The 16,760-nt window shown below is 40.5% G+C and overlaps 1 protein-coding gene across 3 annotated transcripts in view; it reads right to left on the bottom strand.

Annotated features, from left to right (window-relative positions):
* The window catches only part of Eaat2 (Excitatory amino acid transporter 2), a 76,359-nt gene that overhangs the window by 13,889 nt on the left and 45,710 nt on the right, over window positions 1-16,760 (bottom strand). For all 3 annotated transcript variants that reach the window (XM_067766859.1, XM_067766858.1, XM_067766857.1), the window contains 2 exons: window positions 11,984-12,317; window positions 2,688-3,278 (listed from right to left, as the gene is read on the bottom strand). In XM_067766859.1, the coding sequence (XP_067622960.1) occupies window positions 2,688-3,278; window positions 11,984-12,317 (925 nt within the window). The remainder of the gene's footprint in view (window positions 1-2,687; window positions 3,279-11,983; window positions 12,318-16,760) is intronic.

The raw sequence follows: 16,760 nt of genomic DNA, 5'->3' as shown, positions 1-16,760 counted from the left end.
AGATTTGCATCGCCTGACCGAACAGATAGGCCTTGACGTTCTAAGACATTGTCCCTGCGGTCGATGCCAGGATCAAATATATAATATTGCACGGAGTGGTGTATAATAAACGCGAGGCCGCCTCCATTTCCGCTCTCGCGGTCTTTTCTATGGACATTATACCCAGAGCAGGTCTGCAATGCAGATCTTGCTGTGAGTTTAGTCTCTTGAATCGCAGCAATGCGGATGTTGTGCCGCTTCATGAAATCGACTATCTCCGTAATCTTCCCAGTTAGTCCATTACAGTTTAACTGCAGAATTCTGAAGTGCATGAGGGGTGACGCCGCCACTCTAGGGGTAAGTGACGGGTGACTACGCCTAGATTGTGGAAGGCCAGGACGCAATTGCTGGTGTGGCCTTGGGACTGGGCGCCCTTGGGCAAGCATTGGGGTACCCGGATGATTTGGGTTTGCGACCTGGCAACATGGCGCGATGAAACCGGTCGAGGGGTTGCCGTCGCGGAGACCAGAACATCTAGGAAAGTGGCACCACCCAAGGCAGGAGCTGCATTGAGCGGATGTCGCAAGCCTATATATTCTGTGCTGGCAGACGGTGCAAACGGAGGTAGGGATTAAGAGTCTGTTTCCCTGACCTGCATGATTGCTGGCAGAAAAGAGGGGGGGGGGGGGGGGGGAGAAGAAGACGGGGGTGGTAACGCCCCGTGGTAACTCCTGAATGTTTAAAATATTCGGAAAAAATTATACGATTTTCTGAGCGTTATTTCTGAAATCGGTTAGTATAATTCAATGAATGCTTGGTAGACTATTTATAGGTAATTAAAAGACCGTTATTGGAAATAAAAAACATTTCGGGGCTATTTTCTAAAGATTTCCCGCATTATTTAAGGGGTTTTCTCGGTAGTCGTTGGGGGTGTTTTAAGAATAATGTCTGCGTCTTTGAGCGATCAGTTTCGGTGCATTTGAAAGTAACTTTGTACTATTTTGGCTAATCCCAAGTGTGATCTTTTCGAATGCGGAGTCATTTCAGGTCTAGTTCGAGACTTTGTCGGATCTATTTTGGAAAATTTTGGGACTCCTTTAATACTTTTTTGGAGCCATGTCGGCAAGATTTTTAGGAACTTTCGGTAAAACTACGGGACTTTTTATTTCTGTTATCGTTTTGTTATCGATAAGAAACGGTTACCGGTGTATGGACGTCTTAGTATCGGTAACAACCGTTTTTATCGGCGTGTGAGCGATTTTCTAACGGTTTAATTGATTTGTAATCGGTATGTTGTCGAATTGCTATCGGTTTTGCACCAAAATTCATCGCTCTTTATCGATTCATTATCATTAGAAACACTGTGACTAGTTAACAATCGTTGTTATCAATAGCAAACTGATAACATATGGATGACTTGTCAATAATACATCGATAATGTATCAAAAACTCGTTGATAAAAATTGGTAACAATCCTATAACACTTCGATAACAAATCGAAATTTCGTCGAGAACGACTCAATAAAACGCTAATGAAAGGCCAATCACACTTCGATAACAAATCAATAGCTCGCCGTTAATAAACCGACTGCACTTCGATAATAAATCGATGGTACGCCCATAATGTAAGCATAACCTATTCGTCGGTTACTAGATTGGCAATATCGTTGCCTCAAGAAATTTCTTCGGTCCCCTACTCGTCATCGGCCTTTGTTTAAAGGAATTTTTAAGGTGTTACTTTAACGAATTTTTGCTTCAAATTTCTTACTCCCTCCTTGCGCCATGGTAACGTTTAGGAACAGGTTGGTCCTGAATTCAGAGAAACGTTTTTCTCGAAACAGTGCGACTTTTATATCTTACTAGTCATACTTTCTTACTTGCTAAGGTGCTATTACTCGGCTGCCTCTAGCAGCAGTCTCGAGAGCTGGAAAAGTCATCAATTGTCTCTTAAGAGAACAGGTTTTTCACGGCAAACTTTCCTTGTTTTGCTGTGACCACTTTTTGCGCTATACAGAGGCATGATCATATCTTATCGTCTTAGTCGATATTGAACCTCGTAAAGTACGCTTAAAAATATCTTCTTATCTCACCCCTCCACGTATTTCCCTTTTCTCCTCCTGGTCACTACAGCAGTTTCAAGACTTGTCCCATCTGTCGCATTTCCTGTGTGGAGGCTATATTAGCTTTTGCATTCACAAGGAATCCAACAGCCAGAAACTCCCCTCCTCATCACAAAATCACATTTAAAAGTATGTAATTTATTTAGGTGATATAGATTTGCCAACTGGTTCTATCTATATATTTAATTAAACATCTATGTAGATAAAATAAGTTTTTATAATAATGAAGTTAAATCAAGGGATCAAGAATTTATCAAAATTCCGAGATGTCCCATAAATATGATGGCATATTTTCATGCTTGTCGACCAACCTAGACTTATGGATGCAGCAACCGGGAATACTCATAATTTTTTATGAAAAATTTGTCAGCATTTTAATATACATACATACTCTATAAACACATACATATGTACATAATTAAATGCAATTATCACAGATATTAATATAGATAAAGGTACATATTTCAAATATATTTTATGAGGCTACAGTCGCAATATGCGTTATGTTTCATACATACATACAAACACAAAAATGTGCATAGGTTGACATATGTTAGTATGTATTTATGTAGGATGTTTTTGGCTTACGTTGAGGCTGTCGCAAAAGCGGTCAGCATGGGTTGTATAAGTCCGGCATAGAATTTGAATGGATTGCGTCGTACAAATACAAAATAAATTGCCTGCATTATAATGAACTGATAAAGGCAAACACCAATCAGATTTGTTAATATGAACCACATCAATTGTTCCATCACCAAATGTAAATCGTTTACACCCAAAATTTTCCCAGCTATCACCGAACTAATACCAACTGGTGTCAGCCACATAACACAAGTTACCATCTTCATTATGACCTCGAAAACAGCTGTAAAGAAATCCACTACTATTTGTCCTTTTTCACCAATTGTACCCAAGATGGTGCCGAATACGAGACAGAAAAATACAATGCCAAGAGTGTTGGTACCACTGCGATATTGTACAACACGTACGAGCGCAGGTTCTGCAAATTCAACGTTATCTTGTTGGTGTGATTTCATTTCCTCAGTGGTTTCTAGCTCTGTTCCAATTGTTGTATCATTGAGAGTTTCATTGAAGGTGTGTAAAATGTTCGGTTTAGGAAGATAAACGGTGTGCGCTTGTTGAAAAGATGCCTGAAAGAGATTATCCGGGAACACATTTCTGAAAGCAAAGAAGAATAAAAGACTATTTGTAAAAAAAACTTGGCAAGTGGCAAAAAAAATATGAGGAAATTTGCTCTTTTCTGCACTCATAAGGGGAAATTCAATGTAAGTATGAGATATATGTTAATTGGGTAATGTCGTGTTTTTTGAAATCAAGAAATATATATTTAAGTAAATATCCATAGAAACGGTTGAAAAACCCAGCAAATATTCAAATCAATAAGTTATGGCCTTTTTTTATAGATTTCTTCTAAAGTATACTTTTATAGACTTTTCAACCTTTGATTCGGCATGGTGGTACAACTGTGTTGCGAGTCTTACAGATAAACCTCCAACACAATAACGTGGAGTGAAGCGAGCGAACTCCTCAAAACCCTTAAGGAGTTTTCGATTGATATGGCGCAGATCCTGGAGCCATGGCCCTCATCGGGAGGAAATGTTTCTGGGCTCAACGCGCACGGATTTGGAAGGAAGGATGTGAGCTGCAGGCATGGTAAAGAATCAGCTGCGCTCATATATGCTGCCTAATTACCCTACCGAGAACCTCGCAGTTGTGGTTTCTAGCAGATATTTACCCTGAAATCCTGCTTTATGCCACCAAAGGGATAGTGCAAGAGGATAGCGCAAAACCAAAGCAAAGTTCTTGATTTTACATTGTATGATTGGAGAGACCTTCATAGGCCATCCTTCTCAGACCATGCGTATATCAGCTTCAGCATCCCCCTCAATAGGGAAGAGAAGGGAGGATCATTTTGAAACCTTAGGCAAACGGACTGCAGCAAATTCCAGGAACATTTAGAAGCAAAACTGGGACAACCCAAAGAAGTTGCCACTATAGAAGAACTGGAGGAATCCAATAACTTCCTATCAAAGCTTCTTATGACTGCGTGTAATAACAATGGACATGTTAGCTTTTGTAAACCATAAAACTCCTCCGAAAGCTTGGAGTCAAAAATTGTCTGGACATCGACACACGGCCAAGGGTGGTGTCAGCCCATCTCATCGTGGATGCCAGGACGATGGTGCTGTCTTCGCATAGCCTAAATTTTCGGCAGACACTGAGCTCCAGGTAGAATACTCCCTCTACCCTAGGTTAAGGTTAACCCGACTACCTCGCAATATTAATTCCCCACTCACTTCCTTCCCTAAGGCAATATGAGTGTTTCAACAGGCACGGAAGCCGGCGAGCAGTAGTCTGTCCTGCAAAAGAAGGGTCGAGGTTGGTCAGAATGCTGTAGTGCCTGTGATTCACAAGCTTATATGCCGCGTCATGAAGTCCTTTTTCCGGTCGTACTACAACCATTTTGTCCACGATGTTAACCGGGCACGGATGCTGCATGGCAGTGTAAGTGTAGAACGGAAACCCCCGCTTATTCCAATCCATCGCCAATCGCTGCGCTGATTCCATATTTTTGGCCCTGGAAAACGTGCCTACTTCTTTCCACCGGACCAAAGGAAGTCCTTTACACTGAGTTTGACTAGTAAACCTCAAGATTCCGACCACCTGGTTGCGGCCCCTAGGTAGCCTTCACAACGTTCATAAGTGTATCCAAATATTATCGCTATAGGTCACTACTTTTCAGACCCCACCCCAAAAGGTCTTGGGGCAGGTCGTTCATTACCATGACCTCAAGCATACCAAATCAGAAATTACACCCGGCAAGGATGAACCCCTAATGACCTTCCTCTGCGTTGTCTCTCTTCTCCCCCACTCCGCCATTACGGTTCAGCAACTCAGAAGTCTACTGATGAATTCTAGCAGAGTGAACTCGACAACCAGTCTTAGAGGGGCTTGTAAGATATTGTTGAGGGCTCCCTCTATGTCAAGTTCCTGGCTCCCTGCTCAAATTCTGTGCTCTCGAGGGACTCATACAGGTGCCAGTTTGACTACCGAATGAAGAGCTTTTTCCATAGCGTATGGGTCTTCAACAGTGCTGCACAAAACCAGCAGACCTTTGAATACAAACGCAAACATTTTTGTAGAAGTATGTGTGTTCAAGGAGAATTTGAGTATATAGAACTCACGCATGAGATGTATACTGCTTGAAACACAAGCGAAAACTGATTCATTGCTTGCTCTGCTGAATCTTAGTGGCTGCGTTCACATGACATATAGGTTAGCGCCGAATAATTTTCCGAAAATCTAGGAATCTCTTGAGGGTATCACTCTTCTACAATATACGTCTTGAGATGTTGGAATCCGCTCTCGACCCTAAGCCCGAACCATTCGCAAGAATTTATCGAAAAAATCTGAAATGGTCTCCAAAGGACCTTAAAATGATCATGAAAACAATTCCGAAAATGGCCCGGAAACGATGGAGTAATTTTACAAAACCACTCCCGGAATTACCCAAAGGTAGTCGCGATATGATACTGAAATATTCCAGAAATTATCCTAAAGTGTTTGAAATAGTAATGAACTTGCTTGAAATAGCAAAAACAAGTAAGGAAATCTAACTTCGGGTGAAACCGAACATTACATACCCAGCTGTACACTTGAAATGCTGTTGTTGTTTGTTTTGTGTGCTCAATGTGTTACAAGGCCGCGCAATAATACATATTGTTACGAATATTAGCAAAACTGAGGAGTGCTGCCATCTCCAGGCCGATGCTAAGCAGTGACGTGAATTCACATCAATAATTCAATCATTATGTATCTACATAAACGAATCAATAATTGCGTCTACACATATGTACACATTCCGACGAGCAACATTTACATACAAGGCAGCGAGAGATGAGATATCACACACCGATGAATTTACTTATACGCTTATGTGTGTGCGGGAGACTGTAAACTACAAACACATGCATATATCTTATTTGAGTTGTCACAAGAGAGAGCAATAATTTGTGCACGTAGTTGTGGCTGGCGATTTTGTAGCCGAAACAACTAGTAAGTTCTGGAAATCGAAGAGCCTAGAAGTATGCAGCGTAAACTATAAAAGCGGGGCAAGCGAGTAAGAAGTAATTGAGTTTGATTTGAGTTGTCAAGCAGTTACGACTAAGACGATATCTAGCGAGCAATAGCAGTATTATTTTGAAAGTCAGTTTCATTTAAGCTATCAGTTTGGTTATTAAGCTATTCGTTGCACAGTTTGAGTGTTATTGTGAAGTATTTTAATAAAGGCCATTTTTTTTCCATTATTCAATATTGGAGTTATTTATTCAACAGTTTAGCGATACGAACCTAGCAAAAGGGCAAATAAGAAGATTTGCAGTAAATTCGTTACAATTGGTGTCAGAAGAGGAATTGTTGAATAAATTCCAGAGGACAACAAGGACATGGCAAAGTTCGATGAATTGAAGATCCAGCAACTGAAAAAGGAGTTGGAGAACCGTGGATTAAATACAACCGACAATAAGATCGAACTTCAAGCACGGCTACGAGAGGTAATGGAGTCGCAAGGAATTGATGTGGACGAGTTTGTCTTTTATCCTGATGGGGACGAAACAACAACAAAAATTGAAGAGAAAAACGAAACATCGCAGACAGTTACGAGCACAGACTTGAACATGATATTGGCTGCAATATCTGCACAAACATCGACAGTAGCATCAATGTCGTCGCAATTGGCATCCCAACTGGAAGCGCAAGAGGCACGTATAACAGAAATGTCATCACAAATATCCACAAATATGTCATCACAACTAGAAGAACAAAAAACGTATATGTCATCTCAACTAGAAGAACAGAAGACGTATATGGTATCCCAGATGGAAGCACAAGAAACGCGTATATCCGAAATGTCGTCGCAAATGTCATCTCAGCTGGAATCGCAGGAGAACCGTATAACAGCGAAGATTGAAGCACAAGAGGCACGGATATCCGAAATGTCGGCTCAAATTTCAGCACAGATATCATCGCAGATCTCTGCTCAACTGGAAGAGCAAGAAGGACGTATTTTCTCGAAGTTGGAGGCGCAAGATACAAAAATTTTACAGTTTGAAGAAAAAATCGAGGCCGAGGTGGATGCTTTGAGAGGACGTATCGAGCAGTTGCAACTGAATCGCCCAGCAGTCTCAACTAGTAATTCAAAGGTAAAAACACCATCCTTTGACGGTTCTGTTCCTTTCCAGGTCTTTAAGCTACAGTTTGAGAAGACCGCAGCAGTGAACAACTGGAATGTGGAAGATAAAGTTGCCGCACTCTTCGTAGCATTGAAAGGACCAGCTGCCGAAATCTTACAGACTATTCCAGAGTACGAACGGAACAGTTATGACGCATTGATGGCTGCTGTAGAACGGCGATACGGAAGCGAACACAGGAAACAGATATTTCAAATAGAATTGCAAAACCGCTACCAAAAAGCTAATGAGACTTTGCAGGAGTTTGCTTCGGACATTGAAAGATTGGCTCATCTTGCAAATGCGGATGCACCCGTGGAATACACGGAAAGAGTGAAGATTCAGAGCTTTATAAATGGGATAAGGGACGTCGAAACGAAGCGAGCCACATACGCGAACCCAAAGCAAACATTTTCTGAAACGGTATCCCATGCATTGACTCAGGAAACCGCCTCACTATTGAGTAAACCAGCATACAAAGCACGCCGTGTGGAAGTAGAAAGGCCAGAGTGGGTAGACGCAATATTGGAGGCACTGAAAGGATCGCAAAAGCGAAGTGAAAAAGTTATCAAATGCTTCAAATGCGGGAAGTCCGGTCACATAGCACGTGATTGCGATCTTGGTCTTAATAGTTCCAACAATGTGGGTGGCCGTAAACGCAAAGCTGGAGGAGATGAGCAAGAGCGAGTAAGAGGTAGAGAGCTAGATCCAGCTATTGAATGCCCTGTGATATCTGTGTCGCAAATTGGAAGGAAATCAAGCAGTCTTACCGTCAGAGGGAATGTGGATGGCAAAGAACGAATACTGACTGTAGATACGGGCGCATCTCATTCCTTTATCCGATCTGACTTGGTCAACAGGAGAGTAAAACCGTTACCTGGAGCAAAGTTGCGTACGGTCACTGGCGAGTATAACCAAGTTCAGGGAGAAGTGATATGTGAAGTATTGATTGGGAAGGTCATGGTCCTACACAAATTTGTTGTGGCGGAGATTGTTGATGAAGTTATATTGGGAGTGGATTTCTTGGTTGACCATGACATCAAGATCGATATGCAGAGAAGGGTGATGCGTTATGAGAACCAAGATGTGCCACTTAACTTTAGTTTGGAAAAAGGGTTCAGCAGTAATCGGGTACTGGTGGAGAAGACTCGACGAAGGCCACGAAATTCAAAGGTAAAGGTTGATGGAACAAATGGGCCAAACAAATCAAAACCGAAGGTACCTGTGAGAGAAACACTGGCATTGAAAAGCCCTAACGGACGTACTAAAACCAAGAAAGAATGCAATGGTGGTTTCAAGCCAAGGCACACTACTGTTGTTAAGCGTCGGAACGATACTGATTATGCAAAGGAAATCCGTCCAGCGCAAGCTCTGCGAAGTAATTCTTCATTGGCCAAGAAACAGATTGCGAGGGAACGATCCAGAATAATGAGTAGTAAGATGGAACACAGGTACGACAGGGAAAATAATTCGGAAGGTTTCCGGAATGGAGATTTGGTACTGTTAAACAACCCTCACCGGCGGAAAGGTGTTCCAGCCCAATTTCGGTGCAGTTGGGAAGGCCCCTACAAAGTTTTGAAGAAGATCAGTGATACCATCTACCGCATACAAACCACTGGGAAACCACGGATTAGAAGGGTGGTACATTTGGAGATACTAGCGGCGTTTAGATTGAGAGATTTGTGTGATCGGGTCGATCAGACTTAGGTGGAGGGCAGTGTTACGAATATTAGCAAAACTGAGGAGTGCTGCCATCTCCAGGCCGATGCTAAGCAGTGACGTGAATTCCCATCAATAATTCAATCATTATGTATCTACATAAACGAATCAATAATTGCGTCTACACATATGTACACATTCCGACGAGCAACATTTACATACAAGGCAGCGAGAGATGAGATATCACACACCGATGAATTTACTTATACGCTTATGTGTGTGCGGGAGACTGTAAACTACAAACACATGCATATATCTTATCTGAGTTGTCACAAGAGAGAGCAATAATTTGTGCACGTAGTTGTGGCTGGCGATTTTGTAGCCGAAACAACTAGTAAGTTCTGGAAATCGAAGAGCCTAGAAGTATGCAGCGTAAACTATAAAAGCGGGGCAAGCGAGTAAGAAGTAATTGAGTTTGATTTGAGTTGTCAAGCAGTTACGACTAAGACGATATCTAGCGAGCAATAGCAGTATTATTTTGAAAGTCAGTTTCATTTAAGCTATCAGTTTGGTTATTAAGCTATTCGTTGCACAGTTTGAGTGTTATTGTGAAGTATTTTAATAAAGGCCATTTTTTTTCCATTATTCAATATTGGAGTTATTTATTCAACAGTTTAGCGATACGAACCTAGCAAAAGGGCAAATAAGAAGATTTGCAGTAAATTCGTTACAATATATATACATATGGTTCTATTTTTAACTAATTTTTCTTGGAGTTATTACTCCCGAAACATAGAAAATTGCTTAGTCTTAAAGGGGCGGTGCCACGCCCATTTTTTTAAATTTGAAGTTTTTCCTATTTATTGCTATAAATCCACTTGGGAAATAAAATACCATTGATATGAAGCTATTTTTTGCAAAGATATAGCTTATTTTATTCGTCCGCGACCCTTTTATAAATCTTTTATATAAAAGTGGGCGTGGTCCTTAACCGATTTCGTTAATTTTTCTTCATAGCATTCCTTATAGTAAAGGAAACCTCTCTGCGGAATTTTGTTACGATAGGTTTAACGATTTTTGATTAATAATATTTGTAAAATTGATTTAAAATTTTTTTTTCTAATTTTTATTAAGAGTCTCAATATCAGTCCACTCGTCAAATTTCAACATTCTTAGCGTATTATTTACTAAATAATCGGGTTTATTGTGTTTTCCAAAACGTTATATATATAAAAAGTGGGCGTGGTTATCATCCGATTTCGCTCATTTTCAATACCAATCTATTCTAGGTCCAGATAAGCTCGTGTATCAGACTTGGTGAAGATATCTCAATATTTACTCAAGTTATTGTGTTAACGGACAGACGGACAGATGGACGGACGGACGGACATGGCTCAATAAATTTTTTTTTTCGATACTGATGATTTTGATATATGGAAGTCTATATCTATCTCGATTCCTTTATACCTTTACAACCAACCGTTAACCAATCAAAGTTATAATGCCCTGTGTACAAGTACAGCTGGGTATAACAATACTGAAATTAATTAAAAATGGAAGCGATGACAAAAACAATTCCAAGATAACAAATGGTCTAGTCCCTAATATCTAAACATTTATTTTTCGAGGTTTAATGATACCCCAAAATATCATGCTCAGTGATATGGAATACATGAAGCATGAAGGTAACAAAAATTACTGGCATAGAACTTGGAATCTCATTTATATAACGATGTTGTATGAAAAAAATAAGATTTTGTTCGCGCATTCTCTAAAATTTTTATTTATACCTGTTTACAATAAAGCTTGCTATATAATATTACTTATAATAGAAATCCTGTTTTAAATCTCATCACATTTAACTATATAGAACGTTTCTTGTAGTAGCAAATATTTGGTAATCATATTTTTATTAAGCAGCTAACTTTTTGGTTAGTGCATTATCCACGTACAAAGTCTGGACTGCATTATCGTCACAGGGTGTGGTTAAACCGCACCCTGTACTATTACCCTGTGCGGGCAGCTGGGTTCCACCAAATAATTTGCACTTTGCTGTGTCTGGAATGTGGACTGTATATGGCACACCGCAGCTCTAGCTCTCAACACGTTCCACGTTAATACACAGGCCTCTAAACTGATGAGGTTCAGTGACTAGCTATTTAGCGACTTAGCTAACAGGGTGCTAAATATTAACAGTAAAACATGGTAAATCGAAACTTGAATTTTTAAGTAATAAACAGTAACACGTATCTCTCGTAGTTAATTACATCGCAATAGAATTGAATTAGTAATTCCAATATTTGAAAATTTGGGGTTGTCGTAAAAAAATACCTTCAAACGAGCTTCTCGATTTTGAGAATCAAATTATTCCTGCACATAAAACTGAAAGTAATTACCTACTCTGGACATTTGAGCAGACTCAAGTATTTCTATAAGCTAAATCGAAATCTAAATTCAGCATTCTATTTTTCCCCCAAACTTTGGAATTAAGAAAGAAGTTTAAAGGTATTGTTGAATTTTATTTTAGTCTTTCGCGAATGGCTAACTTTTTTGGAAATAACCGCCTTTTGAATTGTTCTAGACCATTATAAGAGTTATGTATTTTTTAAAGTGATGTGGGTATGCGAGTACCAGAATTAGAAGTGAGTTGAACTTTTGCGTCCGAACTTTTGTAGTCGAACAAAAAGCAGACATTTTGTTGTTCCCTTGGTACGGCTGTTTGTTTGATTTATGCTTTATGCAAATTTTGTATTGTAAACCAAGGAAACATTATACGACTTAAGACTTTACAAGGTACTTCTCTCTTATGAACCCTTTTTTTGCTGGTAAAGTTGTTATCCAAAATCAGAATACGAAAAGTTGTTTATTATTTTCGTAACCGGTAAACAGAATGTTGTTACCAGCTTGGAATAAGGGTGTTAATTAATCATTTCGACGACTAATACAAACATAGTTTAATACAAAACGTTAACTCACCTTCCCAAGTCCAAAAGGCTATCCAACAGATTCACTGCTCTTTTATCAGTAGAACGATCAACGGCATTGTGAAGGTTAGGGTCGCCAGGATGAATGAGTAGCACCAATGCAATACCGAGAAGGGCGTTAAAGAATGAAGTTGTCACAAAATATACCAATGTACGAAGCGCAATTTTTCCATTCATACGCGCATTTAAACTTGCAGAACCGGCTATTAAGCTCGATATGATTAATGGCAAAATCATTAGCTTCAATACTCGCATAAACAATTCTCCCGGATAAGAAATAAGCATAATAGAATCCTCATGCAAATTTAATGGTCGTAGTGTAAATCCTGAAAATTGTATGGAGATAGTTACTTTTTTAAATAAAACTTGTTTACAGTTATTAGTTACTAGACTAAATAATAACGATATTTATTTAAATACAATAATAATATTCTGAGCTACGTGAAGTAAATATTATAGCGGATCGTAATTTACTTATTTTCCAATAACAAGAACACTTTATAGGATTTGTTCTCTACAAGAAGATATTAAGCCGATAGTGAACTCTGTAACATTAAATAAACAAGTAAGGAAGGCTAAGTTCGGGTGTAACCGAATATTACATACTCAGCTGAGAGCTATGGAGACAAAATAAGGGAAAATCACCATGTAGGAAAATGAACCTAGGGTAACCCTGGAATGTGTTTGTATGAGACGTGTATAAAATGGAAGGTATTAAAGAGTATTTTAAGAGGGACTTGGCCATAGTTCTATAGGTGGATGCCATTTAGGGATATCTCCATAAAAGTGGCCCAGGGCTGACTCTAGAATTTGTTTGTACAATATTAGTATCAAATGAAAGGTGATAATGAGTATTTTAAAAGTTAGTGGGCCTTAGTTCTATAGGTGGAAGCCTTTTTCAGATATCGCCATAAAGGTGGACCAGGGGTGACTCTGTAATGTGTTTGTACGATATGGATATCAAATTAAAGGTACTAATGAGGGTTTTAAAAGGGAGTGGTGGTAGTTGTTGTGGACCAGGGTGAACTAGAACATGATATGGCGGGTACCGCTAATTTATTTATATATCTAATACCACGAACAGTATTCCTTCCATGATTCCAAGGGCTCTTGATTTCGCCCTGCAGAACTTTTTCATTTTCTTCTACTTAATATGGTAGGTGTCACACCCATTTTCCAAAGTTTTTTTCTAAAGATATATTTTGCGTCAATAAACCAATCCAATTACCATCTTTCATCTCTTTTGTCATATTTGGTATAGAATTATGGCATATTTTTTTTTTCATTTTTCGTAATTTTCCATATCAAATAGTGGGCGTGGTCATAGTCGGATTTCGGCCATTTTTTATATCAATACAAAGTGAGTTCAGATAGGTACGTGAACCGAGCTTAGTAAAGATATATCAATTTTTGCTCAAGTTATCGTGTTCACGGCCAAGCGGAAGGACAGACGGTCGACTGTGTATAGAAACTGGGCGTGGCTTTAACCGATTCCGCCCCTTTTCACAGAAAATAGTTATCGCCCTAGAATCTAAACCCCTACGAAATTTCACACGGATTGGTAAATTTTTGTTCGACTTATGCCATTAAAAGTATCCTAGACAAATTAAATGAAAAAGGGCGGAGCCACGCCCGTTTTGAAATTTTCTTCTATTTTTGTATTTTGTTGCACCATATCATTACTGGAGTTGAATGTTGACATAATTTACTTATATACTGTAAAGATATATAAATCTTTTGTTAAAATTTGACTTAAAATTTTATTTTTTTAAGTGGGCGTGGTCGTTCTCCGAATTTGCAAATTTTTATTAAGCATACATATAGTAATAGGAGTAATGTTCCTGCCAAATTTCATCATGATATCTTCAACGACTGCCAAATTACTGCTTGCAAAACTTTTAAATTACCTTCCTTTAAAAGTGGGTGGTGCCACGCCCATTGTCCAAAATTTTACTAATTTTTTATTCTGCGTCATAAGTGCAACTCACCTACCAAGTTTCCTCGCTTTATCCATATTTGGTAATGAATTATCGCACTTTTTGTTTTTTTCGAAATTTTCGATATCGAAAAAGTGGGCGTGGTTACAGTCCGATTTCGTTCATTTTAAATAACGATCTGAGATGAGTGATCAGGAACCTACATGCCTAATTTCATCAAGATACATCGAAATTTACTCAAGTTATCGTGTTAACGGACGGACGGACGGACGGAAGGACGGACGGACATAGCTCAATCAAATTTTTTTGATATATGGAAGTCTATATCCATCTCGATTCCTTTATACCTGTACAACCAACCGTTATCCAATCAAAGTTATTATACTCTGTGAGCTCTGCTCAACTGAGTATAAAAAGGCGAGAGATGCACATGATCGGTCAAGAAAGAGACGTGTGGAATCTTGCGCGTGGCTGCAAAGTATCGAGTATAATTTGCAGGTCTTACAAACTTAGACTAACAAAATTACTCCTATCATTAAAAAGAGAGGAATGTATACTCAAGACGGGTATTCTAACTGGACACTGCCACACCGGCCAGTTCAACCTAAAAAGCTGAGCTCAGGCCAAGGGGGTCACTGCTGGCGGACAGTGAACGGCCTATTAATTAGGTTAGCTGCGAATATCAAATAAGCAGCCCTCGACCAAGAGCGGCTGGTGAGGAGGGTTTGGCTTAAAAGGCCTAAAGCACCCTGAGAACCTCCAGTGGCAGGGCGAGTAGATGCCGCCCTGAATTAAGCATCCACAGCCTAGTGCGGGGTTGCTTCGAGGGAATACCTACCCAAGATAGGGAGGCAACTATACGACGTGGGATACACACTCAGGAAGGTAAAGAGGTAAATTATTTGTAAATTTAAGGTGATTGTCACATTAAGACTGAGCCCAGTAAGGTCTTAATTAAGGTATACTGGAATCAACGACTCGGATATGTTTGTTAAGGTCTGGCGAATGTGGCATTCGGAAATCTCAGTACACGGCTTGACACACCGTCGAAATGACTTTCCGGTTAATGTCCCATTCGTCTCCGTCCCGTTAAAACCTTGGCAGGCCTTGGGGTACGTTCAAAGTCCGTCATCATTAAGTTGGTGGTGCAGGTTCGGTTGAGATCCTCCCGATTAATACTGATCTGGCTCTGAACGCAGTCTTCATGAGGGACTGCGTCAACCTTCACGTGGCTTCCCTGCCTTCGCATAGACAACCACGGGATCTATATAGGTAACTGTGGTAACGAAACCCAAAGGAGCGGAGGCCGAAAGCAAGCAAGGAGCGTTGTCGCCGAGTGCTACACCGAAGCTTTGCAAAAAGAACTCCGACAGCAAGGCTCAAACGGGCACACCATTATTAAGTGAGCTAATTAAGCAGGCGTCAGCTGCGTTAAATCAGCAAAACCCCCCTGGAGAAAAAAAGATGACCAAGCTAGGCAAGGCGATTGAGGACTTGATGCAGTTCTTCATAGGGCGTAATAATATACACGCGGAAATCAAGCGCTTGGCCTCCGTAATAAAAGTGCTGTACATCGAGTCGGCCCTAGAGGTAAAGAATTTAGAACATAAATTGCGTGCAAGCGAATGCGCCAAGGATAGAAGTCCATCACCCCCAGGAAAGCGACCGAGGAATAATTCGTACTCGACCAAGGAGAACAACGTGGTAAAACCCACTACTACTCTAAAAGATGTCTTACCAGGGCACGTGGGTGGTCACAAACGACGGCAAGAAACGCAAGAGAAGACGGAGCGGAAAGAGGAAACTGCAGCCCAAAAGACGGGAGAGTGGCAGTTAGCCAAAAAGAAGAGCAAGAAAAAATCACTTAAGGCTAGGCCGGATGCAATCATCATTTCCAAGGCGGGGGATGCGACGTACGCCGACATATTGCGTAAAGTGAGAAGATGCGACGAATTAAAATCCCTGGGTGATGACGTCAAAACGATTAGAAGAACGGCGAAAGGAGAACTGTTACTAGAGCTGAAAAAATCGCAAGATGGGAAAACAAGCGCGTACCAAGCAGAAATTGAAGCGGTACTAAAGGACTCGGCTAAAGTTATAACAAAGTCCCAAATGGTCACGCTACAGTGCAGAGATCTCGATGAGATTACTACGCTCGAGGAGATTTGCAACGCCCTCCACCAGCAATGCAACATCAAACTTCCAGATGTGGCTGCCATAAAAAGCATACGCACAGGGTACAGTGGCACGAAGTCGGCACTTATAAGCCTTACAGCGGATGATGCCAAGGCGGTTCTTAATACGCAAAGAATCCGGGTAGGATGGGTTTCCTGCCGAATTAGAGAGCTCAAGCAAGAAAAACGCTGTTATAGGTGCTGGGGCTACGGGCATATAGCTCAGAAATGTAAGGAGACTGTAGATAGGTCTAGCCTATGCAGGAAATGCGGCCAGGAAGGTCATAAGGCTGCAAGTTGCGAAAATGCACCGAAATGCGCGCTATGTGGGGGACAACATTCAGCAGGCAGTTTTAAATGCCCACAACGAGAGGGCAGCAAAATGACTGTCTCATGAGGGTATTGCAGCTCAATTTAAACCATTGCGAGGCAGCCCAAGAGCTATTATCCCAAACAGTCTATGAAGGAGGATATGACATAGTGGTACTCTCTGAACAATACAAAAATCGCCAGGAGCAGGGTTGGCTCTCAGATTCAGCAGGGAAAGCCTCAATTTGGGCACCAGGGAAATTTCTCCCACAGGAAATTATGACGCCAACGGTAGCAGGATTCACGTGGGCAAAAATCAACGGTATATACGTCTTCAGTTGCTATGCCC

The sequence above is a fragment of the Eurosta solidaginis genome, chromosome 2, assembly GCF_040869045.1.
Source record: "Eurosta solidaginis isolate ZX-2024a chromosome 2, ASM4086904v1, whole genome shotgun sequence".
NCBI lineage: Eukaryota > Metazoa > Arthropoda > Insecta > Diptera > Tephritidae > Eurosta > Eurosta solidaginis.
The sequence above is the reverse complement of the archived record's forward strand: the minus strand, read 5'-3'. Positions and strand labels throughout refer to the sequence as shown.